The 27,396-nt window shown below is 47.5% G+C and overlaps 3 protein-coding genes across 5 annotated transcripts in view; 1 reads left to right on the top strand and 2 right to left on the bottom strand.

Moving 5' to 3' along the window:
* Positions 1-374: 374 nt before the first annotated feature.
* On the bottom strand, positions 375-8,059 carry LOC149301435 (notchless protein homolog 1-like). 2 transcript variants are annotated; one of them, XM_089483948.1, is made up of 13 exons: positions 7,943-8,059; positions 7,256-7,417; positions 6,248-6,465; positions 5,827-5,906; positions 5,220-5,296; positions 4,881-4,978; positions 4,290-4,482; positions 3,532-3,667; positions 2,895-2,941; positions 2,504-2,706; positions 1,788-1,947; positions 1,514-1,584; positions 375-920 (listed from the first exon to the last, which is right to left on the bottom strand). In XM_089483948.1, exons 2-13 carry the CDS (start codon positions 7,388-7,390, stop codon positions 908-910), a joined length of 1,431 nt encoding a protein of 476 aa, XP_089340074.1. In that variant the 5' UTR covers positions 7,391-7,417; positions 7,943-8,059; the 3' UTR covers positions 375-907. The 2 variants fall into 2 exon arrangements, with proteins under 2 accessions (XP_089340074.1, XP_089340075.1); XM_089483949.1 differs by lacking the exon at positions 7,943-8,059 and adding an exon at positions 7,570-7,600.
* A 1,705-nt stretch (positions 8,060-9,764) lies between these two features.
* Positions 9,765-25,967, bottom strand: LOC149301434 (A-kinase anchor protein 10, mitochondrial-like). Of its 2 annotated transcripts, XM_089483917.1 has the most exons (15): positions 25,789-25,967; positions 20,228-20,275; positions 19,841-20,020; positions 18,997-19,569; positions 17,472-17,570; positions 17,189-17,273; positions 16,395-16,518; positions 15,529-15,665; positions 14,925-15,069; positions 14,459-14,638; positions 14,065-14,174; positions 13,064-13,146; positions 12,651-12,703; positions 12,033-12,128; positions 9,765-11,293 (listed from the first exon to the last, which is right to left on the bottom strand). In XM_089483917.1, exons 1-15 carry the CDS (start codon positions 25,808-25,810, stop codon positions 11,288-11,290), a joined length of 1,941 nt encoding a protein of 646 aa, XP_089340043.1. In that variant the 5' UTR covers positions 25,811-25,967; the 3' UTR covers positions 9,765-11,287. The 2 variants fall into 2 exon arrangements, with proteins under 2 accessions (XP_089340043.1, XP_089340044.1); XM_089483918.1 differs by lacking the exons at positions 9,765-11,293; positions 12,033-12,128; positions 12,651-12,703; positions 13,064-13,146 and having other exon boundaries at positions 14,061-14,174.
* Positions 25,968-26,214: 247 nt separating this feature from the next.
* ASPA (aspartoacylase) overlaps positions 26,215-27,396 on the top strand; it is a 61,943-nt gene continuing 60,761 nt past the window's right edge. Inside the window, exon 1 of the mRNA XM_089483997.1 lies at positions 26,215-26,300. The gene's annotated coding sequence lies outside the window, so the exon portion shown is untranslated. The remainder of the gene's footprint in view (positions 26,301-27,396) is intronic.

Raw genomic sequence — 27,396 nt, 5'->3', positions numbered from 1 at the left:
ACTCGGAAGCACACCACACTATCCCTTAATGCAATTCTTAGCCCCAACTAGTCAATGGGAACTTGCTTAAGGAAATCCATCTGATTCAATGGGACTACTCTATTTGAGGCTAACCATAAGTCAGGGGTGGGAAGCCTGTAGTCAATAGACGGGTTGCTTTTCAGGGGAGGGGGATACAGTGCAGCCTTTGGGACCCATAGAAGCCTTTCCCAAAGGGCAAGACAACCCCCCCAAAATTGTGAGATGGAAGTCATTGTTTTGGTAGCGTTTCAGAGTGTGCCCACCAATATATGACAATAACAGCACTAACAAGAGTGGGGAGATGTAGGTCCACATTGTATATGTGTGCGTGTGAACTACACTTCTCACATTCCCTCAGCATTGCCCACGCAGATCAAAACGTCATATACATCATTCACCAGTTGTACAGAATATCCACAATGCGCAGAATACCCACAGGTGCAAAGCCACCATCTTTTGGGACATTGGTTTACTCTCTCACACAGCTGACTTTCGAATGGAGCAGAACCAGGTCACACATAGAAATTATTTGAGCAAAGGGCACAATATTCTACTACTTCGTGTTTCCCAGCGACGGCACCATGGCTCCAGCATAGTCGGTGTTCATGACTGCCAAGAACGACACAACAATCCCTATTTTTTGAAGCTAAGATTCTCCATTTGGTCTCTGTGTTACCCTCAGTTTTCTTTGCCAAAGGCAAGTGAAGTGGATTCACTTCATTTTGAACGCTGGTGATGCCAGAAGAAGGGTCGAAGAGTGTTGATAAGGAGAAGGAAAGGACCCCTTTATCCGGAGAATGAACCCAGAGTCTTCCTTCAAATGGCCCTCCCTAAAAACGGAAGGGATATTTGGGCCGTGAAAGAACTGTAGAGTTGTTCCTCGCAGCTATCGCCTCCATCTGTTCAAAAGAAAAAGGACGCACTTCAATGTTTTCACGCTCTCCAAGAGTTTAGACAAATACCTAGGCAGTTATTTCCTTCATCATAGAGCGCCAGCATGGTAGAATGGGTTTGAGTGCTGTGCTAGGACACTGGGAGACCAGGGTTCGAATCCCCATTGAGCCATGGAAACTCACCTTGGGCAAGACAACTCTCTCAGCCTCAGAGGAAGGCAATGGCAAGCCTCTTCTGAACAGATCCAGCCTGTGATGGGTTTGCCTTAGGGTTGTGCTGTTAAGTCAGAAATGACTCGAAGGCATGCAACAACAACTTCGCAACAACATTGCCAGGCAGGGCAAGGTTGTGGCCAATAACAGCCAGAGAAATCGATGGCTTTCCCAAGGACCTGAACATATGGCCTTAGAGCTGGTATTCTATCCCCCAATAGCATTTTTCTGGGGCTGAGAGTGTGTGACTGGCCAAAGGTCATCCAGTGGGTTTCTGTGGCTGAGCGGGAACCGAATCATGCCCCGGAGTCATAGTCCAATGCTCAGACCACTACAGCACCCTGGCTCCCAAGGTCTCCGTCTGAACGCACAAAAAGAGAACTTACATTCTCAGACATTTATCCTTCCCTCCACTTGCTACACGCTGACCATCAGGACTCCAGTCCACCGCATACACCTGGGAGCAAAATATAGGCATATATAGGTTTCCTGGACCACAGATCCCAGCATCGCTCACCATCAACTATGCTGGCTGGGAGTTGCAGTCCAACCAGATCTGGAGGGCTGCACGATGTGATCCAAAACAATGGGATGGAGGAAGAGGGTATTTTGGGGCTGATCAACCCCTCACCTGTCCAAGTGACCCTAAAGACAACCCACCTCATCCGCATGGCCAGGCAAATCGATGGCCAGTTTCCGGGTCTTGGCGTCCCACACTTTGAGGGTGCTGTCGCTGCTCCCGCTGACCAGCAAGCGGCTGTCAGCTGACCACGCGATCTGATAGACGGCGGAGACGTGTCCTCGGAGGGAGGCAAGGTACCTGAAGGAAATGCTGAGCCATTAATAACGGCTTCTTTTAGGACATCTGGATTCTTTTTATTGATACCTGAAGTGGGTCTGGAAACCATGAAGCTCTATGAGGAGTTGGGTATGTTTAGCCCGGAGAAGGGATGGTTAAGAGGGGATATGATAGCACCGTTTCAAGATTTGATTGTCATGTTGAGGATGGAGCAAGCTTGTTTTCTGCTGCTCCAGAGAACAGGACCCGGAGCAATGGATGCAAGCTACAGGAAAAGAGGTTCCACCTCAACATTAGGAAGAACTTCTTGACAGTAAGAGATGTTTGACACTCCCTTGGAGAGTGATGGAGTTTCCTCCGTTGGAGGTTTTTAAGCAAAGGTTGGATGGCCATCTGTCGGGGATGGTTCAATTGTGAATAGCTCTATGATTCTATAGGGCCAGGTTTGTTTCTCAACTGCTTCGATTCTGTTTTCGAGTGGCGATCCAGATTGAGCTGTACTCAACTTACAAAGTCTGGGGAAAGCTAAGAAATGATGATGGTGAATACGGAAGGGACATTTTATTAGCAAACTTACTTTCCGGTTTTGCCGTCCCACAACTTAACAGACTTGTCAAAGGACGCGCTGGCGATGACGCGGGTGTCGGGAGAGAAGAGAACCTGATTGATAAGCGCCTGGTGCCCCGTCATCCTCTCCAGGGGCTTTTTGTCCTCCGCGGGTACCCAAAGAAACAAAGTGAAGTCATCCGACCCAGAGACGAGCCGTTCAGGCCCTTGGCCCTGCGACAGGAGAAACCCCAAAACAAATGCAGGAGTAGATTAAATACACCAGTAGCAGCCTTCCAAAAGGAACTAGCCAAAAGCAGAGGATAGAAAAATCACATTGCCTGCCCCGACCGCCTGGTGGCAGAGTCCTACTCAATTTAGGAGACTGACTATTTTTCATCAAGGCATGAAGGCAAACTTACTCGGACTTGGTTGTACCTCTGCAATGCTTTCTCCTTTATCTCGGCCACTACAAGGGAGGAAAAGAAAAACAAATGAGAGGAAATACAGTGGTGTGTTTCCAAGACATATCCAGATGATGCTGAACTCCACCTCCCATCAGTCTTTGCCACTGGGTAAACTGGTGAAGAACACTGGGACCTGCAGTTGAACATCAAATGGAAACCTGTACTGTTTTCAGAGGGCTTTATTTTAATCTACTGCTTTTCAGATAATGCAGCAGCGTACAGTAACAGGAGTTATCTTAAAAGGGGCATTCTGGATGAACAAGGACACCAAGGGCGACAAAGGCTGGAAGTTAGACTACATGGTTTCCAACCCAGCAAGGTCGACTTTTCAAAGTCCAAAGACAGAAGTTGAGGGACAAGAAACGTCCCTTTGTTCTCTGGATGTTTGTAATTCTACATCCCCTGCAAACAGAATGGTGCAGTTGTGGAATTGTTGCTGCATTTTCCCCATGAAATGGTAGCCTCAGAAGACAGCTAACCAATCCCTGTGGGTACTAGTGAGCTTTTATTCTACACTGCAGAGAAAAACTGCAGGGGAAGAGAAGAAGCCGCCAGGGCATGATGGAATCTAATGGGTGGAAAAGGTTCTTACAGGATCCATTCACGTCCTGAGGATTGATGGATGCTTCGGCCGGCTCAAAAGCTCCCGTTCGGAGGACGTAGTCCGTGCTGAGCGCCATGGTGTTCACCCAGTGGGCATGCCCCTGTAGCGTGCGGCACAGGACTCCCTGCCAAGGGAGAAAGAAAGACAGAACCGGGTCTCAGCCTACAGTGCAAGGAATGTCAGCATCCATGTTTCTGAACGCATCGCGCTGGGTCTCTGCGGGGAGCAATGATCCAAGCTGCACTCAACTTTCTGATCGGGAAAGTTCAGCAGAGCGGATGCTCCATGAAATATCTACAAGCAGCCCCTCAAGGTTCGGAGGAACAGAAGCTAAAGGGGGTCAGGACATTTGCAAATGGGGTACAGGAAGCCCTCCCTTATCTGATGGGTTTGGGGCTGGAGAACGATCAAAAAGCACAATATGTTGGAAAAACAGAACTGTCTTTTTTAGCTTGCACTAGACGGCATCAGTCAACAGAAAAATAATAATACAGTACTTCCAAGTAAACATATCCAGGAGTAGCTGTGTTGGCCATATAGCAAAGTATGCTATCATCACAAACCGACCAAACAGGGAAGTGAACACTTAATTGACGTGTTTCAACTTTTCAGAGTAGCAAAGAACCAACACCAAAGTTAAGAAGCCACCAAAAATGGCACAGAGAAGACCCCAAAAGTGCTGGACTGGGCCCCAGGGTTGCAAGTTCCTCACTACTCATCCTCTACCCAGTCCTCCCCACACTCACATCTTGGGCTCTCCAGACCTTGATGGTCCGATCCTGAGAAGCTGAGTAGAGGAGGCCATCTCCACCCCACTTGACGCAGGTCACCGACTGTGTGTGGCTGGTCAGGATCTTGTCACAACGGCCAGAGACCGTATCCCAAACACGAACGCTCCCATCCTTGGAGGAGCTGGCCAGGTAGCGACACTCAGGGTTCCTGGACGGAAGAAAGAAACCGGAAAGGCCTCAGGAGAGGGGTGTCTGACTGTGCTTCCCCCCCAAAATTGGAAAGGAAAACCATTTCAAACACTGTGCATGCTACCCAAGGCTCCTGGTACGAAATGTAAATTATACGTAGCTTTTGCGGCAGGATTTGGTCCAAAAGAGGTTGTAACTTATCCAAACAACTAGAAGCCAGGTCTACCCAAATTATAAACGTCACCAATGAGTTAATGACTGAGCAATCCCAAAGCCAATACAAATACAAATCTTAGGATTCCAAAGCATGGAGCCAGGGCAGCTAAAGCGGTGTCAAACCACATCATTTCTTCAGTGTAGAGGCAACCCTAGCGAGCGGAAATTGGACTAAGGAAAACCCAGGGCAAGGAGACTTACAAATGCAGAGGCTCCCAGCAGAGGGATGTGATCCATTTGGAGTGTCCCACAAGCACCCGGCCGACCTGGCTCCCTGTCTTCGGGTCCCAGAGAAAAATCTGCCCCAAAACAGAAGTCAGAAACACATTTACCATCGTATTTATGGCCAGCACCTCTCTGCTCTCAAGACGCTGGATCCTGCCTGACTCTGCAAGCTAAGCAGCATCAGCCCTGGTTAGTGCTTGGGCAGGAAACCACCCGCAAATACCAAATGCTATAACCCTGAAGATTTCTATTTTCCTTTGAGTCTTGAGCGCAGCCTGAAATCTCTACAGCAAAGCTGAAGGAGTTTCATTGTACCTGGCTGTTTTTGCAACCGGATGCCAGCTTCTTGCCATCGGGAGACCAAGAGATACTCAGCACCCAGTGACGGTGACCTGGGGTAAGAGTAGTAAAAAGAGTAAAGGAAGAGGATAAAAAGAAACAGGTTGTTCAAAGCACACACAAGAACCAAGCCGCTAATGTTTTAAGGAGTGGAAAACAAAAGGGTAAAACAATTCTCCAGTACATAGCAATTAATAAGCTGTAAATACAATTTATTAATGACGCTGTAACTCAGGGCTCAGAAGGTACAAACCTCAAGTGACACGGTTACCTGCAACAAGTTACTTCTGCAAGGTAACAAGAGTGCCACCAAGCTATGCTTCAAAACCATGCAACAAGTGAGAGCGTCAAGTCCCTTTTTACCAGTGCAGCTAGTGATTTCTTCAAGTGACTTTTGGGATGAGATTTTTGCAAGCGGATGAAGCCACACCAGTTTTAAGAGGCGGCAAAGCATTTCCCCCTGCCTGCCAAAATTGACACTGAAATACCATTTTGTGGTACTCAGAGGTCTCCCATAAGCCACTTGTTTCCACTGCAACAGATCCAACAGAGTCTGAGGATATCTGGCCTTATGCAGACTCACCTTTGGCTGTGAAGTGGGGCGTCTCGGTGCTCAGGTCCCAGAAGCGAACAGTCGTGTCGCCGGAACCGCTGGCGAGATACCTAAAGGAAGGAGAGGAAGAGATGGCCACACAAACCTCACTCCTGGGAGAGAAGTCTCCCACTTATTTCTTGGATGACGTTGGGGCTGGACTCATTGCCCCAGCTGCAGAGGAAGGCAACGGTAAGCCTCCTCTGAACAAACCGTGCCAAGAAAACCCTGCCATGGGTATGGCTTAGGATCGCCATAAGTCAGGAAGGACTTGAAGGCATGCAACAACAAAAGACTTCCTTGGAGTCTTTAAACAAGGTGCTGAGATACGAAATGTGGCTCGACTGATGACTGTCTCGAATTATTTCCACCGGAGTCCCGGCCACGATCCACCCCTCCGCCAGCTACTTACTTGCCGGTAGGACTGAAGGCAACGGAAATGACGGCTTCGCTGTGCCCCTCGAGGGAGCTGGTGCAGCGGGTCACGGCCCGGACTTTGAACACGGCTTGGGGCTGGTAGACGATCTCCACCACCTTCTCCGTCTCCAGGGCTTGCCCAGCAAGCGTCTTCTCCAAGGAAGTGACAATTTCGGAGTCACGCACGTAGAAGGCCAGGGGCAGCGGCTCCTCCTTCGAAGGGGAACATTTCAGTGGGGATTTCTGGATGTACCTTGGGGCAGAGACCCACCTTCTCCCATTTTTTTAAGGCGCAACCACTGAGACAGCCGAGACAACCCCGATTTGAAATGGACCACGCACCCAAAGCATCTACACCAAGTTATACACCGAGAAGGAAGGGAATAGTGATTGTTCGGATGAAGAAGAGGGAAAGGAAGAGCCATCAGCATCCTTTTCCTTGCAAAGGCATCTCTAGCAGACTGGCTCTTTCCTTACTGTCACCAAGGAGCTATTCTATTAAGCGGACGGAGCCCATCTCCCTAAGAATCTGTTCCCAAGTTGTCCTGGATTTCCTTTGCCCTCCGCATCCCTCTTTCCTTTTGTGTCATGCCTTTCTAGACTTTAAGACAGGGGACATCGCTGTACTGAATGGGATTTGAACGTCCCTGGATTATGGTATCCAAAGAGCGGGGATCCTGGAACCAAACCCCATCAGATACTAAGGACCCATTACACTTAACAAGGAGAGCAGGTCACATTTTACCCCATGAAGCCCCAATGGCTAATAATCTCCATTTTAAAGCTCAGGTACCAGATTCAAGGAGGGATTCTGAAGGGCAAAAAGACAACGTCAAGGATAGGCGTTTGAAACGTTGGAACGGCGGTATCAACCTGGATAAGGATTCCTTTGCATTCTCCCTTCCTTGCCCCCCAAAATACACCCTAGCACCCCTTCTCTCTGGGATGTATGGAGGAAGACATCCGCAACGCCGCTCCTGCCAGGTAGGCACCCCCCCGGTACCTGCTCCAAAAGGGTGTTGCAGACCAGCTGGAGCTTGTCTGGAGTGATGTCGATGGGGACATCGAAGGGGGAGCCCAAGATCTCGCCGGCTTCATCTTTGAACTGGATCAGGAGGCGCTCCACGTCAGACTCCATTTTGCTTCCCGCGTTTGGCTCTTCAACCTGTCAGTCAAAAGCCACAAAATGAAGATTCGGCGTCTTGGGAACTATCAAATAACTCTCTCTCTCTCTGAGTAGCAGCGTCTCCCTTTACAACGCACATCTTGGAAACAAAGAAACCCAAACACACTTCCCAAAGAGGATGCTGTATCTACCCAGTCTCAGCCTGGAGACCTGGGTTCGAATCCCACTCAAGCCGTGGCAAGCCTCTGAAGAAACATGGATTAGAAATAGCCTAGAAGGGGGATATTTGGAGTCACTGGCACGTGAACAACTTCTTTCCTTGACCGTTGGATATCCATTGGGTGACCTTAGGCAATATTATTATATTATTACTATTACTATTAACTATTAACCAGGTAACTGGATCCAAGGTGGCTAACTAACACCCCATTTAAAGCAACATACATTAAAATCAATACAAAAACATTCATAAAAGTATCCATAAAAGGTTTCAGAAAGCATTAAACCATTTGGAAAGAGGTAAGATTAAACATTAAAATGCATTAAAAGAGCATATGTGCCAACCTTAAAGACAGAGCTCTCCAGCACTGAAAGCCGAATAGAATCCACATGGGGAGGAAGTGCGACATCATCACTCTGCGCCTGAGAGTTTAGCCAGAGAAAGGACTCTGCTGCCGTCTAGTGGAGAAAGCCTGGAAGAGCAGGGGAGCCACTCCTTCCGTATCTGTAGCCCCTGTTGCATCATGGGAGACGTAGTCCAAAACCTCTGGATAGCATCTATCATGTGTATGTCTTCAAAATATTAATTTTAAAAAATATCTTATGTTTTGGAGTCATTTTATTTTCATTTTGCAAAGGCATTTTTTATTATTGGTTATACTATTATTTTATTATTTTTTATTTTATTGTATAAAAATAATATTGTATAACATTTATTTTTTATTTTATTGCATAATTATATATATATATATATATATATATATATATATATAATTATGCAATAATTATAATAAAATATATTTATATAATAAAATATAATAAAATATATTTTATTAATAATAAAATATATTTTAATAATAAAATATATTGTATTACACATACAATATTTTTATATTTTATCATACAATAAAATAAAATATTATTTTTATTTTGTATAAATTTATATATATATATATATTTATACAAAATAAAAATATTTTATTTTATTGTATAATAAAATATAAAAAATATTGTATGTATAGTGAAATATATTTTATTTTAAAATAAAATATTTTATTTTATTGTGTGTGTGTGTATAATATATAAAATTATACAAAATAAAAAATAATAAAACCAATAATAAAAAACGCCTTTGAAAAATGAAAATAAAATGACCCCCAAAATAAAATATTTAATTAAATATTGAATTTAAATGTTTAATATTCTTAATATTAATTTAATATTAATTAATAAATAAATATTTATTAAATACTTAATTAAATTAATTAAATATTTAATTATGGAGAGACAAGTGTATGCTCTGTCAAGCTAAGTAGTGTGACGATTCACATCATGGTGGGTGACCACAATCCTTTGTGCTATGATTCCGCTATTGTAAATATGTTATTACTAATTGATATCCATTTGCCGTTTATGAAGGGGTCAGTAGAGAAATGAAGGTGAGTCGAAGGTTCAACGTATTCACTCCTCAGTTATAGTATCAGACAAGGACTTGGAAGAGGCAGGTACAAGTCCTCCCTCCACGAACCCCACTCCTTTTCTCAGGTTGCATCTACACTGTAGAGTTAACACACTTTGGCACAGCTTTAATTGCCATGGTTTAATGCAGCGGTCCCCAAACTGTGCCCTTTTTGGGCTTCGGCTCCCCGATGGCTGATGGTTTGGGTTCCTGGGAGCTGAAGTCCAAAATCCCTTAAAGAGGCACAGTTTGGGGACCACTGGTTTAATGCTATGGAATTCCAGGGTTTGCAGTTCTGTGAGATATTTAGCCTTCTCCCCATTGCCACAACAAACTACAGATCCCAGGATTCCACAGGATGGAGCCATGACATTAACAGCAGCGTCAAACTGCATCTATTCTGCAGCCTCAGCCTGACCTACCTTGCATGGCTATTAGAAATATAAAATAGGGAGGAGAGCAAGATATGCTACTAGTAAATTACTGAATAACAATTAATAATAAATCCTCAGACCACAGCCCAGCTTTAAGATGGAAGAGGAAATATAACCCTCGCCAAAAGATTGCATGCTGTGACAATTTGAACTGTGCGGACTATTGCTTTTCAGTGTGATAGTTTCGTGGTTTCCGGTTGCAAAAGGAGAGCCAGATATGCAGCTTTTAAATACACACACAAACAGATCGGATAGTCATGAATTCTTAATATATATATATATATATTTATATATATTTCAATCAAAACACAATTAAATATGGTTTAAGTACATGAATACTTGGGCATCGGACAATAAGGTGTTGGTACACAGTACCAAAAAAGCCTGTACACAAAGAGTTTTGCTTCTGGCCGGCTGACTCACAGTGCCACGCCGGAGCCGATATTGCAACGGTAAAACGCCGGCTCCGTCCGTCAAAGCTTTCCAAATATCGGAGGGGGGGGGGGAAGAAATAAACCCAAAGCTCTCCTGCGGGTGGGATTTGGGTTGTGTTTTGTTTTGTTCTGCACAAGGCTTCAGAATGGGGGGGGAAAAGCAAATGGGATTGTAAAAAATACTAACACCAACTTCCAAACAGAAAAACAACTTCAATAAAAGTGATGAGGATAGAATAAACGGAGGAGGAAAAAAACCAATGCACACACTCATGTACAATGAAGTGGACCCCAGTTTGACTGGGAACCGGAAAAAAGTAACTGTCTGAACTATAACTCTCAAACCTGGAAATTTGCAATTTAAGAATGTTACTTTCCAATATGTTTCGAGTCCGGGGGCTTTTAACGCTCTGGCAAAGCCACCCGTCCCTTGCAGTTGCGGCGACAGTGGTGACGCTGCTCCGCGTTGGCATAAAGAACGCCGGCAGGAAAAGGTCGGCGAGGGAATAAAAGGCGCAGGGGACTCAATGCTGCGAAACTGGCCATTAAGAAAAGGAAAACAACAACAACAGCACCCAGACTGACTTATGGGAATGAGGTTGTATGAATGCAACGGGAGTATTTGGAAGTCAAAAAATAATAACCACCTCCCCAAGAGGCATGCGAGAAACAACCCGAATCCCTTCCGCTTTTCATCCGCTCGGCCAAGGAGAGAACGCGCATGACCAAATTAAAGGCCCTTAAAGTCACCTTAAATGGAGAAATCTAACAAACCAAGGACCCGCTTTTTCCAGGGAGGGCGATAAAGGAAGCTCCGGTTACCGGCGTGGTGAGAACACTTCAAGTAAGGAAAAATGAGAAGTATATATGCTTTTGTAAAGAAGAGGAGACCGCTCACGGTCGACAATCCAGGCCTCTCCGACGGGTTAAGGTGCCTTTTCCAACTGCAGGTTTTCTGTCAAACGTGAGACGTCTCAGCTAGGAACCTATGAAAGGGAAGCGTCTAACTCCGGGTCTTGATACAGTCTAATTCCAACTTGTCTTTTCGGTGAATGTTCTTTCGGGGTTGGAGCCGGGGCACTGGAAGAACGGGACGCTGTTCCTTCACTGGGGTTGCGGTCGGCACGTATCGGAGGGAAGCGAGTCCGTTTGGGTTGGATATGGAGGAGCCTTTCCCTCCGTCGTGTATTTTTCTCTAAATGGCATAGTGGGGGTACATAAGCCAGTGGACGTTTACAGCGTTTGGATTCCACCGGAGTCGGCCGAGGAGGAGCTGGGGAGTAACAGGGAGGAGGAGAACAAGTCCACTTGTCTTCAGAGGCAGAAACCCCAACGACATTCCCACTCCTGGGAATTTCGGAGATCATAGCTGGGAAGGAAAAGGAAGAAAGACACGTTGGTTGGAAAGCGGACCCATACTAGGCCCTTCTCACTCCATAGTGTTATAATTCCTTAAAGAAGCCACTGGCAAGTGAAAAAAAGAGGCAGTTTCCCCTCTTCTGCATCTCTGTCTCTGAAAACTCGCTGCTTTTATATAATGACCCAGGGCACAAGGGGACGGCTCTGCCAAGATATTTGGACAAACGGGCAGGGAAAGAGCCAGACAATTTGTCCTTAAATGCCATCTTCATGCTTTCCAGTGAGTTCCCTGCCTAGTAAAGCAGTCTGGAAATGCAAGAGTGTAATAGTCCTCCATACTGAGAGTGAGGGCTTGAAGAAGTCACCTTAGAGCTTGCAACGGCTGCGTATACATAGCTCAAGAATGGCGCTATGCTGAGTGGCCACTCATTTGGTAAAGAGGATGCTCAGGGCACAGTTGTGGCGGCAAACTAAAAGGGGTGGCTAGTGGCCCCCATGTCTGCAGAGTTAGTGATACAGCTCTGGGCCAAGCCCAGGCTTTAAGAGAAAAAGCAATCTGTTTTTGGAGACTGACTTCAGAACTTTAATAATGCTTCAGCCCTTCAGACCTGAGCCTATTGGGGCTGCCCACCCTGAACTCATCTGAAACAAGGAGGACAAGGAACCCATCCTCCCCAGCCAACATGGTTTCTCCATCTCCCTCCACCCCGCAATAAGGAGCCTGCCAAACTGATGCCACCCTTTGTCACCTTTGTAACTTTTTCCGCAGCCAGGTCTGGTTGCGCCTGTTGCATGACGTCGTTGACGATCATCTTCGCTATGCGCCAGGCCATCTCTTCTTGGGCCTGAAGCAGACAAGAGGGCACTTTGAAGGCAGGCTGGACTTGGGATATGACACGCAAAGCCAAGCTATGGCAGTGGAGGTGGAGGGACAGGGAGCTGGGACTGTATGGATGCCAATTGCAAATCTATTCACACAAATTACTCTCGTTTATGGCTTTTGGGCACTGTTGACTTTGAAAACCAACAAACCCAAGGGGCCAGTGTTGGTATAGTTATTTTAGTGCTGACTAGGACTCCAGGAGAACGGGATTTGAATCTCTGCAAAGCCCTGGAAACCCACTGAGTAACTCTGAGCAAGTCATACTCCCTCAGAGGAAGGCCAGAGGAAGAAATCTTGCCAAGAAAACTCCATGAGAGGGTTGCCTTAGGGCTGTCATAAATCAGGAACAACTTGAAGGCTCATGACAGCAACAGCCTGCCCTCTCAGTACCATTCCTTCTCACTACCTTGCAAATAGAGATCTGTTTGGCTACTCTATCTATCTATCTATCTATCTATCTATCTATCTGAATATATGGACCTACCTCATCCGTGTTGCCCTGCACCCATTTCTTCATAGCTTGTGAAAACATGGACCCTGGAGGAACCAGAGGCAGAAAGAGAGAAGAGCGGCAGTGTTACTCGTGGGAGTAATTCTGACAATATTCTTTACCTAGTTATACATTATGGCAGTTATAAGAGCAAAAGGAGAGCCTTGCTCAATCACTGACCATCTTCCCAAATACATTTGTCCTGTCTCTTTTTCTTCAAACATTCCCCCTTAAACCCATGGCTTCCTGTGACATTTGCAAACGTATTTTTGGGTAGGAACCTTCCTTAAGTTTCAAACAGGTTCTTCCACAGTACATGTTGTGCCAGCCAAAAACAGGTGATTCCAAAAGGCTCTTTGGAGCGTCGTCCCTCAGGATGAACAGGAAGAATAAAGGAAGTGACTCACCTCTGGACTTCTTGACGTCTGGTTCGGGCTCTGACTCTCGGATGAACTGGCCCAGGTTGCTGACACGGCCAAAGGACATCTTCCTGCAGCAAGAATGAGCCAAAAAGCAAAAAAAGAGAGAGAAACTTGACTTTCTTATGGTCACGGGTGGGAAGGGAAATCCAGTCATGGCACAAAGGGAATGGAGGAAGTCAGTGCTCCACACCCATTCATCATTGCTTCTGTGAGCACATCTATGGCAGACAGCCTACTCATCTATGTCTCACTTGGCACCATGGTCAGAGAACTCCTGTCCTTCCAGAAGTGGCTGAACTCCAATACAGGCTGATGGTCAGCTCAGACTCCTGTGCTGGGAGAGTCTCAAATACAGGTGAGACTGGCCTGGGACTACTGTGCCCTTCAGCATCCGGTGAGAGGGGAAAGAACGGAGATTTCACAACCCATCTACTATGTCCCACTGACCCCACCTCACCAGATTCCAGAAAGCCTCAAACAGAAGGGATGCTGACTGCTGCAAAGTCAAAGGCCTCCAAGGAATCACAGCCCATCATGTGCACTACAGCCCTGTTCCTACAACCGTATGAAGGGCTACAATTGCAGAAATATAATTGGAATATAAACTTGTTGTTTTTGGGAAGCAGTTATGGAACCCCATTAAATACAACCCAGGCCACAGTCCCAAGGACTGAGGAAAAGATGTTGGCACTCACTGTGGTTGTTATTGTTGGAGGCACAGAGGAGTGACCCACAACCTCTTGGGTTATATCTGCACGGATTCCAAGGCACGTGCTTTCCATTGTTTCCACTGACTGCTCTTCTCCCCTCTCAGTTTTTGCTATCCTGCCTTGCCAACCAGACGTGCCCCATGTATTCTTCCTTCACTATTACTTTCTTCACCTGAACTAGCAGCTTCACATCCTGACTTCTCCATTTTTCAATACACACACACCACTGGGCCCCCTCTTCCCAACGGGTTCCACAGAGCTCCAAGGGACACTCACCCGGCATACGTCCGCTGATACAGAGACTCCGGATCCAGGCTGGCAGCATCTACAATTATTGCTTCATCAAAGTTTTTCAAGATTTTTACATTAGCCTTTTTGAGGCTAGACTGAAACACAAACGACAAGCGTTAATTAACGTCGGAAAGGAGGGGGCATGGAGATCTCAAATGCGCAAACGCTTCTCTGAACGTGAATGTGGCCCTTGGGCTGGAAAAGGTTCCCTGCCCTTGTGCCACAGAAAGGGGTGGCCACCTGCTGGTTCCCCTCTGCCCGCTGTAGTCCACCAGCTTCAGGCGTTTGTCATGGAAGAAGGAGGAAAGAAGGGATGAGCCAATGCAGAGCGGGTGCCACAGACTGCTTTGGGAAAGCGATGGGAGAGCCAGCCACCCACCTGGGAAGGAGTAGTGCTGTCGGAGGGCCCCGTGTGGGAGTCATTGTCTGGAGCGCCACCGGAGCCGTGAACAGTCAGTGCGATATTTCCGCCGGCAAACTCATCCCCCCGGACCGAGTGGATGAGGTCGTTCAAGTATTTGTAATAAAGGTTGCTGGACAGGAAGCCAGGTAAGAAAACCTGAAGGGGAGAGGAAGAGAGGAGGGAACTGAGGCACCGGAGCAAACTTTGTGGTGAGGAAAAGCATAAGCAGGGGCTCCAGGTTCAATCCCTGGCCTGGTCTCTTCTCTCCCTCTGAGACCCTGGAATGCCGCTTCTCATCAGAAGAGACAATATTGGGGATATAGACAAATAGTCAAAGCGAATATGTTCAATCACGCAAGTACTATTTTGAAATCAACACCTATGTTTCAGGAGTTTTTTTTCCCTTCCTCGTGGAAGAAGAGAAGAGAAGAGCACTCCTGACCTTCTCCATGGTGGTCCAGGCTTGGCGCAATGGAGTGGTGAAACAGTTGGGGAGTGGCCCTCCTTCCCTGCAGATGTTGGATTCGATTTCGAGGCGCACGGCATCATCAAAGCCGAGGGGATGGGTGGCTTGGAGGGAGAAATACCTACACAGCAACACAGGAGGGGACAGAGGATGAGGAAGAAGACAAGAAGAAAGACGTAAAGACCGAGAATGCAAAAGTCAAAGCAGCCCAGGTTCCTGGGGTTGGGAACCAGATGCCTCTGGGATCTTCAAGTGCACTGTCCATGCCTCTTTTCACCCCCTGGTGCAACTACTATTGCCATATGTGCCCCCAAACTGGCCAGTGACTATTTCAAGCCTGTTCCCATACAACCCCCCAGGGGTTGATTTTTTTAAAACTTCAGTTTTTGTTGTTCTTGTGTGCCTTCAAGTTGTTTTTCCCCCTTGCCTGCCAGCCAGCAATGGCAAGGAATTGCCAGGAAGGGTGAGAGAACAAGCAAGCTGGTAAAGAAGCAACGCTTAAGGACCAGGATGACCTGAGAATGATCAGAAAGCGGGGAAGGGGTATGGAAAGGAGAGATCGTCCCAGGGCGCAACTCACTTATCATATAAGATCATGGCATCGTTCTGTGCCTCCTGCCCATCGTACTGGCCTTCTTTGGCTGCCAGCTGGGACTGGAAGTTGTCCGCTGCTAGCCAGAACTGCAGAATATTTACGGCATCTTCTTTCTCCATGAACTAGGGAAGAGAGTTAAGGCGTGAGTGCCAACGTCCCTCCAACAGCTCCTAAAGTTATGCATGGAAAAGACAGGGGGAGAGATGGGCAAGAACATGCCCCTGGGAGAGTAGGAGGTTTGCCAACTGACTTTCCAAGATTGAGAACAGAGGTGATAACTGTGCTGAGGGCAAAAGCCGTTTTTCCACCCTACGCCTGCCTGGCAAGCTATGCGAACATGTCTTGTGTGCCCAAAGTGATGCAATGCCACTTTTCCGGATGTCATTTTAGCAGATCTTAGCAGAACTCTGTGTGCATGTGTGTGTATCTGAGAGAGAGAAACTATTTCTCATTATCAGCTTAAGCTGCTAAGAAGATGCACAACTGACAGCTCCCCAGGTTTACTTTTCGAGCTGAGGCTTCGCAAACAAAATAACAATTCTGTGCTTTTATATTTTTAGGACTGTTTTCACACCTTGCGTTTAACTTACAAAGAAGTGTGATTTGCAAGGGGGTGGGTTTGTAAAAGCCAGCACAAACAAAAGAACCCAGGCAGGCAAGAAACTGACTCAAACAGCCCTATCTAGCCTGGTGCCGTTCGGATGTTATGGAGTGCATCTCCTTTCAACCTCCCCTATGGGAATGAACCAGAACGCTGGAAAACATCAGGATAAGGAAGGCCTCATATATCTTGGGAGGTGGGGATTGTTTGGTTTTTTACATACGGCAAAAGGACGAACAAGATGCCTTACCTCAGAGAAATAAAAGAGGGCAGATTCGCAGAACAAAATATCGGCCAGGTAGACGGTCCCACTGGTAAGCACCTCGATCTGGTATTTACAGAAGTGGTGACTTCGCAGGAATTCGCTAAAGTGCCTGCAGGAAGGAGACAGCAGTTTCATTAAAAGGCAGCAGAGATGAGGAAGTCCTCATTCTATGTTAGCTATGCACAAAAGGCCGCTAGGAACCAAAGGTGCCACTACAAACACCAAGTAATGGGACATGCCAACACGAAATAACCAGGATGGTATACTACTCCTTCAAGAAGACTCTGACTTCGAGGGACCCTATCACAAGGTTTTCTTGGCAAGATTAATTCAGAGGAGGATTGCCATTGCCTTCTTCCAAGGCCGGGAGAATGTGACTTGCCCAGCACGGCCATGGGGTTTCCTGGCTGATAGGAAACCCGAACCCTGGTCTCCCTGAGCATTAATCCAACACACCACTCCACTAAGCCTCTGCATAGTTACCCTGATATCATTTTCAGATCAGAACCAAATCCTACCAGTCAAAATCTGAAAGAAACCTTACAAATAGACTAAGGGAAGCCAAGAGATACCAAAGGCACCCTTCTAGGTGAGACTGGTTCTCTCACCTGCCTAGCGGATGAAGGTTTTGCCCCAAGATCAGCCTCTATTTTATCCTGGGGCCTTCACTCCCCACATTCCCCATTCTTATAGTCTAATATTCTTATATTAGACTATAAGAAGCCCACCCACCCATCCCAAACACATAAACGTATTTAAGAGAGGGGAAATCAACTTACTCTTGTTCCATGGCATTAAACACTACTGACTGTGCCATGACGAAACAGTTGGGGTCCACCTGGCCGTCTTCCCCACAAATCTTTGCTGTAAGTTCACCAGATCACAGGGCAGTTAGTGGCAGGGTTTAGCACAGTACAGATAGCATAGCACATCTAAGGCACAAACAAGAGGGAGTTTTGAAATTGGGGTCTATGGGGTGGGGCTTCTCCCAAAGGCCGCCGGCTAACAGGAGAGCCGAGTTCTGGTTTCTGAGTGCGTGGCTCAGCCTTGCAACCCACTTACCTACGATGTCGTTTCTCATCAGCTCCGTAACGGGGATCGGTTTAGCAGCATCGGGAGAAATATATTTGGTAAAAATTGTAACTGCATCCTGCTCTATACCTGGGGAAGGAAAAAAGGGAAAATAAAGAAACAAAGATGTGGTAGAAGACAGCAGCATTTTAAAAACTAAGGGATGACTGGCATTTGTGGCCGGGTAAAGGAAGCATTTTAGTTGTTAGATAGCTAAGGAGAACATTTCATCTTCACCTTCTTAGCAAATCAGCTGAGACACGGGGAAGTGCAATTGAGAGCCACTGGTTCAGATGGAGCCTCGCTCCTCTGGACAAAACTTTGGTCCCGAAAAACTATATAGAATATATAGTTTATATGCACTGGGGCTTTAAAGTGTCATCCTTCGCTTCTCGGAAAGATAGCTGAACTTTACAAGGCGGCCTTGTCTTTTTCTAAGGAGAGAAGCTAAGATGACTCACTTCACTTGCCTTTAGCAAAGCCAGAGAACTGGAAAAGAGAGTTTGGACAATTGCATACCTGATAAGAACAGCTCAGCTGAAATCCCTAGGCTGTAAACTCTAACACTACCTGCAAATCCCTAACCTGCTATGACTAACCTGACTGTTTACACTGGCCAAGATCCAACGGCGTAATTTGGTGTTTGGTAGATCTGGGAATTTCTTCCCCTCTGGCTTCAGACCTGTGTGGTATCCAAACCCTAAAGGATTTCCTAAGAATGGTGTGGGGAGGTTGAAGGAAGAAGGCAGGGTTTTTGATGCAATGATACAGACTTTTGTAGCAAAGGTGGTGTTTATTAGAGAAGTTAAGGTAAAATATGGCTAGGGATGTGCCACAGGTATAGTAGATGTAATGAGAGAAAGATCTGTTCAGAGGTGGTGATAATATGGAATATTAAGAGTGACTGCAAATGGGATTTTTAAGTCTGGTGTGCAGGATAAAGTCTGTCAAAGTTAGGTACCTGAGAGACAAAATGTGAGTTTGAGTTAGTTTAGATGGGTTCGGTCAGGATTTGGATGTGGTCAATAAGTAAGTTTATATGTTATTAGTTTCATTTACTCAATTAACCTCTGTATTACACACCGCTGGGTCTGAGAATACTTCTATAGTGTTATTTGTATGGATGAATTCAGGCACAGTGTCTGTGAATGTGATGGTATGAGGTGGATGTGAGTAGTGGATGAGTAAAATCTCACACAGGAATCACAAGGACATCTAGAAGGTCCCCACATTTGGTGCTACAGCCATGGGGCAGGTGGATGTCCCCACGTTGGCTGGCAGTGGTGAGATGTGTGAAAACCTCCACGTTTTGGTAACAATGGTGGGGCAACAACCCTCACAACCTCTCACTCCTCCTCACCATGAGCACTGTCAATAGCTAAGGGACTGCGGGATGTGTAGCTTTTCAATGCTCTGCTTCAAGAAAAAGACGTTTGCCATTTTACAGGACTGCTGAAACCAACCGAGCCCCTTTTGCAATGACTGCTGGCTGTGAAGGAGGGTGGCTGGCACTTACTTTTCATGAGCTTTCCTGACAGGTCCTTTAGTGCAAAGGAAGGACTGTTTCTATTGGGTGTGGAGACTTTGGAAGCGCCTCCAGGTTCATCTGGAGCAGGACAGTCCTCTGCTCCAGACGTCCCAAACCCGAGATGGGCTTGGCCAGCGCTACCCTGGCAAAGCAGCAAATGCTTCTGAAGGTTCAAAGTTCGGCCGTTCAATCCAGCGGCCGGCAATTTGATGGACGAGGAGGGCTGGGGCCCTGGCCCAGAATCCTCTGGCCATCTGCCAAGTGACTCAGAGGACACAGACACGTCGGTAGCGGAGTTCTCGGGTTCGGCGATGGAAGGGGAGACCGGCTCCGCCAAGGAGCTGTGCTTGATGGTGTTTAGGCTGTACGCCCGGATGCGGGACCAAGTGGTGGAGTGGAAACTCTCGGCCTCCAGCCAGAAACGGACCAGGTGCTCCATGCGACGCAGCTCCATGAACTGGACAAAGTAGGGCAGGGCCACCGAATCCCGGAGGACCTGCTCAAGGGTTTTGGAGAGGCTGGATTTGGTCTCTTGAGTCTGGTAGTCCAGGCAGGATCGGCCTAAAAAATGAAGGAAGGTGGAAGAGGAAGTGAAAAGGTTACACTTTTGCAGAAAGTGGAGAGGGTTGGGGTGCATGATTCTAAGCCAACAAGAAGCCAGGTTCCTACGAAGCATTGTGACCACCAAGGCGAACCAGTTTGATTGTGGAGACAGGTCGCAACACAAGAACAAACCAGAATTTTACAAATCCGCAAATGGCTTATTGTCAGGCGCGAATCCTTCTACTGAGAAAAAGGTTGCTCCCTCCACTCAAAGAAAGGGAAGGCTTACCCAGGTCTCCAAAGTGAGCAGCCTCCATGTGGCTGGGCTGCTTCTTAAGAGCTGCTGTGCGGCTGCTGGAGGAATCCATGTTGGCAGAGATGGCGTTGATGGCCACATGGCTTGGTCCGGCTGCCTCCAGCAAGGCATGGTTTCGGGTGCTTCTCTGTGGGGAATGTACTGGTACTGTAGCTGGGACAAGAAAAGAAAGAAGAAGAATGAACTGGAGTGTCCACATCTTCCTATCCGTGCACCAAGTCTCTTCAGTGATGAGAACTGTGTGGCCTCTTGGATACAGGTAGCCTCGAATTATGTCCAAAAAACCTTACAAGGCAACACCCCCAGAAGCTGCAGCCTTCTCATATGCCACCCACCACAAACCTGAGAACTGGCACTTACCTTTAATCGCCTTGGCTTCTATTGCCTTCTCTTGTTCTTTGCCTTTCACTGCAAAACACAAAAACATGTTTGTTAGGGATCGGCAGCAAATGAAGAACCAGAAACAGGGGTGCCATCATCTCTTCTACAGAAAAGAGAGAGGAATTAAGGGGGTCAAGGGATGCATCTCCCCACCACAAGCAAAACAACAACAACTTTAAATGCTAACAGGAGGATAAATGGAATGAAGAGGCAAGGGGTGGGATCTAATGTATCTGGCACCAAAATTAACAAAGGAGGTCACAGAATCAAAGCTGGATGAGACGAAGAAGGATATTCCCTAGGTGGGGAAGCTACTACTGCTACCGAGAAGGGCCCTGCGCCCAGGCATACAAGGGTACTCAGCGCAGCATCTGATGCCAATCCCAGGAAGGTATATATTCAGGAAGAGGTGCTTAAATATTGAAGACCTAGGCTACAAGCTTTGAAAACATCCATTCATTCACTTCAAAGGACTGCTTGGCTTTCTTCTCCGCACAGTGACTCCAGCTGTAGTACGCAACCCTCCTCTTTTATTCGTGATGCTGGGAATCTAGCTCCCCCCTTTCCACCTTCTGCACTCAGAGTCGTTCTTTGAACCTTTTCAAGCCCACACTTCTCTAGAGATCAGAGGACCCAATTCCCAGCACGGCCGGAGTCGACATTTGCCAAACAGCAAGTTATAAAATCACAGTCCTCGCTTTTGTAGCAAGGCTGGGACGAGTCAAACCGTTTTTTCCCGAATCTTTAAAAATTGGAAGAGTAAAGAAAGAAAGAAAGAAAGAAAGAAAGAAAGAAAGAAAGGTAATTGCCTCCGAAGGAAGGATTACGGCAATTATCTAAATGCTAATATTTGCTGCCACCTAATTAGCGGAATCCTTCTGAAGCTCGATGCCTTAATCTTTAATTCATCTAACGCGAGCCTCAATCTGGAAGAGGGATAAAGAGAATGCCATTCCATCTTGTATCAGCTGCCGACAAGCAGGAGAGTTGACTTAAAAGACATGTGCACAGCGCAAGCCACGAGACGCAAGGATTCCTGGGGTAGTAATTTAATGCCAGGCAGGTGGGTTGCCCAAAGTTCACCACAGGTTAATTTTTACAAAGCGGTTTCAAATTAGGAAGGATCCGCTGCCTTTGTTTCATCAACCGATGTGCTCTTCCTTGAACTTTTGGCTCGAGAGGGTTGCCGACCTCTATGTGGGACTCTGGCCCAATTCAGCACAAGACCCTCCTTTTCTTCTCATAGCATTCTTGACCCCCATCTGTGTTTCTCAAGGAATCCTACCAGTCTCCAGCCGATAAGCGATTCTCATTAGCCTCCCTGTCTATACACTTCGGTAGCCATCTCACCGGAGTTACCGCAAGCCGTCTTGGATGCCACCTCTAGAGAAAAGCGGGGTACAGCTCAACTTTTACTCATCGTTTTGTTCTCCGGATGCAGAGTTATGGTGCCGCGCACATGACAGGCCAATTCTTGTTATGTCACAGATGTCTTCAAGCAACTGGGAGCATATCTGATAGCGCCGTCACGGCCCTGCATGCCATGCCCACACGTACCTCAGGGCAATCTCCAGCGTCACAGGATCCGCACGTGAGGCAACAAAGCAGTTTGTAAATACCTCCATGACATCTCATCCGTTTGACATGGGAAATAGCCGGGCCATCAGCTCATCTGCAAGTCAGCTTACTCACCCTCTGGGCTTGTAGCGGCCTGGTTTGGTGAACTGCAACCCTCCATCGCGACAGGACAGCAAGATACTGACTGGAGCATCCTTGGCGTGTGAAATAAATGCAGCTTTCCCAGGCCGCCTTGCATAACTCATTGGCAAAGGCCAACTTGCACCGCCAGGTTGAAGGCGGAGGCAGGCCCAGGGGAGAAGATTTCTCCGTCGTGACTGGCTCCCAGTTTAGAATTCAAAACATTTTGCACAATTTAGGCCACGCTGGGCCCAGACACAGTGCATTTCTATCAATTCCCTGACTTTAACTTGTTTTAAACAATATCAGAAAGGTTTTGTAGCACCTTAGACTTAGCAAAAGCAAGTGAGATATTGGCAGCATGAGCTTTCGTAGACTTCAGTCTACTTCGTTCTGGGGCACTTTTGGAAGGCCTGCCCTTCCCAAAGGTCTACATTCTCTGTCCCAAAGACCCCTTTGCAAATCAAGACTTTTAAGCGCAAGCCAGGGAAATGTCATTGCAAGAGGATTATGGGGGCATTTGCGGCTTGCCGGGCACCGTGTGATGAATCCTCCGTCTGTCGAGTCGGTGCTTTCCCATCTTCCGCTGGAGGTTAGCCTTTTTGTTTTAGGAGCCGGGCGTTCGGGCTTTGATTTAAAGCAACTTAAAGTGTCCCTTTTGCCTTCTGTCATGGAATCGCTGAACTGCCTGCCTGTGGGTCACAAGAGAAGACAAATATTTATGGGCCAGCCCGTGTTACGTTGACATGAACCAATGCTCTGCTCGAAAAGAGCTGGTGTTTATTAGGGAACGGAAAGCCCTGGGATTGCTGCCATATATCACAGAGAGTCTATTTCTCCTACAGTGACTGCAGGGAGCATATACAAGGCCTGCCATTTTCTCTCTTCCAAGAGCTGACCCCCTTCTTCCCACACCTAACTAATCTGTTGTGAACATTTTAAAACCACTTCTTCCTCATGTCTTCATACCGTTTCTTTGTTTTGAACAATCCGAACAACGAGCTGCCCTTCATCCAAAGACCTCAAGGAAGTTTAAATCACTCCTGCTCTTGTGACAACATTGTTTAAACAAGCAACAACCTTGCTTGCAATGAGCTTCCCAGTAGTATGTAAACTTGAACTCAAGTTCTCTTGTATGCCGCGACATTTGTCCAAGTAAGGCCACTAAATTGCGGTTGTCGTGTGCCTTCAAGCCGTCCCAGGCTTACGGTGACCCTGTCACAATATATTCACGGCAAGATTTGTTCAGAGGGGGTTGGCCTTTGCATTCATGAGGATGAGAGAGTGTGACTTGCCCAAGAGCACCCAGTTACCATCACTGAGCAGGGATTTGAACCCTGGTCCTAGCCCAACACCTGAGCCACTAGGCCATGCTGCCACGTTCAGGTCCACTCACTACTAACTCCTAGTTACTAATCCTTCACTCCTGCTGTCATCTTGGGCAGCCTGCTTTTCGAGTTACGCCAAAACGTTTCCGTCTAACTGTCAGCTTCAGGGACAAGAGGGATACCAAGAGGAACAACATTACACGTCGGTGTAATCACACAATACGGTGCAATACAACACAGTATAATGCCGACTTCCCCCCAGACACCCCCTGTAAGCTGCACCCAACATAAACACAGCAAGCCAAAGCAGCTCCAGGCAACCAAACCCACGTCTCATCACTTCCGCCTTCTATCCAAGTTGAACATTTCCTCCTCCGTTTGCCCTGAAAGGCCCGGCGGAGGAGGTATAAGTTAGGTCAACATCAGCCCAGCCAAGCAATGTTGACTCTCTGACCCACCCTTGATTGTTCTGGACCTCTCAGCCTATAGCAGAGGGGAGTCCCTATCGCTGTGAAGGTGGCTTTAGAGGAGAAAAAGGAAGGCCCACAACTCATTCATTCCCTTTCTTTAAGGCATTTCAGAACGCTATGTTGGCTTTGGGTAAAGCAGCAGCCTTCCAGTTTTCAGGGCTGAGCAAGGGTTTCTGCTCCCAAGCCTGCAAAACGTACTGGTCAGTCAGAAATGCAAGTGACCGACACGTCTATACATACAAGTCTAAGGGCCTGAACAGACAGGCCAAAATAAAGCTGCTTCGGGCCACTTTGGAGGTATACTGTTTAAATGACACATGCATCTTAAGAGGCCTGAAGCTGCTCCAAAGGCACGCTCCAGTCTTTAGGACCGGCGCGTGGCTTTGGTGCGGCTTCTGGCTTCTTAAGGTGCATGCTTCATTTCAAGAGCACACTTCCAAAGTGGTCCGAAGCAGCTTTATTTTGGCCTGTCTGTTCAGGACCTAAGTCGCTTATAGCACTTCAGCATCCTCTAAACGGTGGCACCAATAGTCTCTTCCAACGTACAACTTCCTACTTTGGGACAGGTGAGGAGCTAGAACTTGGGAAGTGCTCCTTTTCCAAGCCAGAGCCGCCAGTTTGTTGTTGCTACTGAGTGCCACAAAGTCCTTTCGGCAACCCTAAGGGCTTTCTTGGCGAGGTTTGTCCGGTGCCTCCCTCTGCGGCCGAAAAAGTGTGACTTGCCCAAGGTTTTCAGGGCTGAGTGTGGATTCAAATCCTGGCTCTCAGTGTCCTAGTCCAACATTATTAGTAAGCGGCGATTCAAATGCAAACTTACAGCGGCTCAGCTTTGCAAGAGCTGAAGGGGATCTTGAAAGGTCTCCTCTCAGAGAAAGAAGTGATCTCTCCCTGTCCACGCTTTTGGCTTGGTTTATTTCGGCTCCGGAAGCTATCAGAAACCCAGCTCAAGTTGCACCGCAAGCTTTACGTAAGGCGCAGAGCGCCCCCCCCCCCCCATAGTTTTGTTATCGCTGCTGTCTTAACAGCTTGGTTTTGGGAACGTAAAATGTATCTGACATTGCTTTGGATCATCTCTCACCCCGATGGCGCAAATCCCCGCAAGCTGGGAAGGCTGCGAGTCGAGTCCCTGGAGATCAAGCGGCGGTCCAAGTCATGAGGCTCGCTCCCGAAGGAGTGGGATCCCACAAAGGCAGCTGTCTCCAGATGTTCTGCTTCAAGGCCTCCGAGCAGAAACAGTTATAAAGAGCCTCCTTGTTTGACGGATGTTCCAGATCTTGTCCTGCCGAATGCAGTTCCTTCAGGCTCTCCCGTCCTTGGCGATCCAAGCATTTGAGGAATACGGAAGCAGCTAGCCTCCCGCCCTCTCTGCCCCTTCCTTGGCTTCCTTTTATTGTGGGGATGAAGAACGCCCCCCCCCCCATCTTTTTATCATCCCAGGCTCAAGAAGGAAGACTCTCTCTCTCTTTCCCTCCCTAAGGCACTTCATCCTCAGAAGTAGTCCCCATAGACTTGACCTTCCCAGCCAAGACAGCCCCCCATCCTTTTATTGTGGGACACCGTTTCTCATTGACCCTCAAATCCCACAACTCCCAGACCCACCATCGACCCTCAAAACCCACACTGGGGTAGGAATGAAGGAAAGCCCCCTCTCTTTCCCACCCAAAGCACCCCATCCTCAAAGGTCCCCCCACTCTTGCCTTCCTCAACCATCACAGCCCCCCATCTTTTTACTAGGGGCTGAAGACCCCCATGTTCTCCCCTTCCTCCCCATTGACCCTCAACAGCCACAGCCCCCAGACTCAGGAAGGAAGCCCCATAGCAGCCACTTTCCAGCATCCCAATCCTCAGCAAGACCCCTTTGGGGCTTTAAGAGGCAGCAAGGCCTCCAGGCATCCCCCCTCCATTGCCTCTAAGGCCTCCAGGTGTTTTTGGACTCCAACTCCCAGAAGCCCCAGCCACTAAGCTCATTGTTCAGGAATTCTGGGAGTTGTAGTCTTGAAAAGGTCTCCTCCATTTTGCCTCCCCCTGGCCCCTTCCAAGGTACCTTTCCGCCTGAAGAAGGACATGGCGGCGCAGGAGAGGAGGCGAGGCCGGTCCCGCGTCCCCTCAAGGCTCCAGAGGCAGCAGAGTGGGGCTCCTGCCGCCTCCAGAGCCCCACTGAACCAAGGAGGCAACCTCCTCCGCCGCCATGTTGTCAACAGCCGCCGCCGCTGCAGCGCGCATGCGCCTTCTTCCGGGCGGCGAACGGCCGGTAACCGGCCTTTCACCCTTTTTTGCCCTCAAACAACATGGCGGCTCCGGCTTCTGAAAGGGAACCCACCAATCAGGATGGAGCTTTCGGCTTTTCCGACATCTTGGGTGAGGGCAACCCTGGCTCCTCCCTCTTTGGAAGGCTCAAACGTCGGGCATATTGGGCCAGGGTTGTGAGGGAAAGGGACGCCATCTTTGTCGAGGGCAAAATTCAATGTTACCTCAGAGAAAGTGGGCCGTTGAGGCGGGTGAGGGCAACTCTGGCTCCGCCCCCAAAAGGAGGCAATCTCGGGCCAGGGTTGTGAGGTAAAGGGGACGCCATCTTGGTCAAGGGCAAAATTCAATGTTACCTCAGAGTTTTTCCCAATTGAGGCGGCCATCTTTGATAAGGGAAAATGGTTGGAAATGTAACCGTTCCTGAGGGAGTGGTTCCTTTTCGGCCATGTTGGAAAAGGGCAACAAAACCAAACCAGTGAAAGTAAACTGAGATAACACCTCTCTAGGAATCTCTAGGTCCTCCAGCGCTAGTCTATAGTCACCATCTGCCAGAAGTTGACCATAGAATTGCACTGGAGGACCTACAGATGCCTAGAGAGATCTTTCCTCTAGGAATTACTAAGTCTTCCAGCATGACTTCTGGGAGATGTTGACCACAGAGTTGCGCTGGAGGACCTAGAGATTCCTAGAGAGAACACTCCACTAGGACTTTGTTGCTCCTCGAGCACATCTCTATGGTCAATGTCTGGCAGATGCTGACCATGGAATTGCACTGGAGGACCTAGAGATTCCTAGCGAGAACACTCCACTAGGCCTTTGTTGCTCCTCCATCGCAGCTCTATGGTCAATGTCTGACAGATGTTGACCACAGAGTTGCTCTGGAGGACCTAGAGATGCCTAGAAAGGTGTCTTCTCAGATAAAAACACAGTGTTTCTGCTATTTGTGGTTGTTCCCCCACATTCTTGAGGGTCCTGGGCCCTTAAACCCCAGTCAATGTGGAGGCACCAGTGTACTTTAAATATTTTATTAAACAGATAGATAAACAAACAAACAAAGAAACAAATAATTTTGGGAAAGGCCTGGTTATTTTTTGAGGAGCTGCAGATCTCATGAGCGCCAGTAGGGGGCACTCTGTCACTAGGCTAGTATTTGGGATGAAAGATCACCAAGGTCTATAAAGAAAGCTTAATAATAATAATAATAGGATTAATCAGGTGCTTATTTCAGAAGAAGGCCATGGCAAACCACCTCTTGAGTATCCCTGGCCTAAGAAAACCCTATGAAATCCAGGCACAATCTGACTGTAAGCTCCTTCAAAAACCATTCCTTCTCACGTTGCGTTAATCCTGTAATTTCCTATTTTCCTATGTTTAAATATATGTTGTTCTAACTTTTGACAGAGAG

This window comes from Sceloporus occidentalis, unplaced genomic scaffold, assembly GCF_023333645.1.
Source record: "Sceloporus occidentalis isolate IW3139 unplaced genomic scaffold, rSceOcc1.0.p SCAF_21, whole genome shotgun sequence".
NCBI classification, from domain to species: Eukaryota; Metazoa; Chordata; class Lepidosauria; order Squamata; family Phrynosomatidae; genus Sceloporus; species Sceloporus occidentalis.
This window is presented reverse-complemented; position numbering and strand designations above follow the sequence as displayed.

What these genes read in the sequence shown, in the direction of transcription:
- LOC149301435 (XM_089483948.1), bottom strand. Translation starts at nt 7,390, where the DNA reads ATGGAGTCTGACGTGGAGCGCCTCCTGATCCAGTTCAAAGATGAAGCC. An exon ending in GCAACACCCTTTTGGAGCAG is followed by an intron (nt 6,466 to 7,255) that starts GTACCGGGGGGG and finishes TCCCCTTCGAAG; the next exon opens with GAGGAGCCGCTGCCCCTGGC. An exon ending in TGCCTGGCCATGCGGATGAG is followed by an intron (nt 1,585 to 1,787) that starts GTGGGTTGTCTT and finishes TTTTGCTCCCAG; the next exon opens with GTGTATGCGGTGGACTGGAG.
- LOC149301434 (XM_089483917.1), bottom strand. Translation starts at nt 25,810, where the DNA reads ATGTCCTTCTTCAGGCGGAAAG. An exon ending in TGCTCACTTTGGAGACCTGG is followed by an intron (nt 19,570 to 19,840) that starts GTAAGCCTTCCC and finishes TTCATTTTTTAG; the next exon opens with GCCGATCCTGCCTGGACTAC. An exon ending in TATCAGCGGACGTATGCCGG is followed by an intron (nt 13,147 to 14,064) that starts GTGAGTGTCCCT and finishes TTCTTGCTGCAG; the next exon opens with GAAGATGTCCTTTGGCCGTG.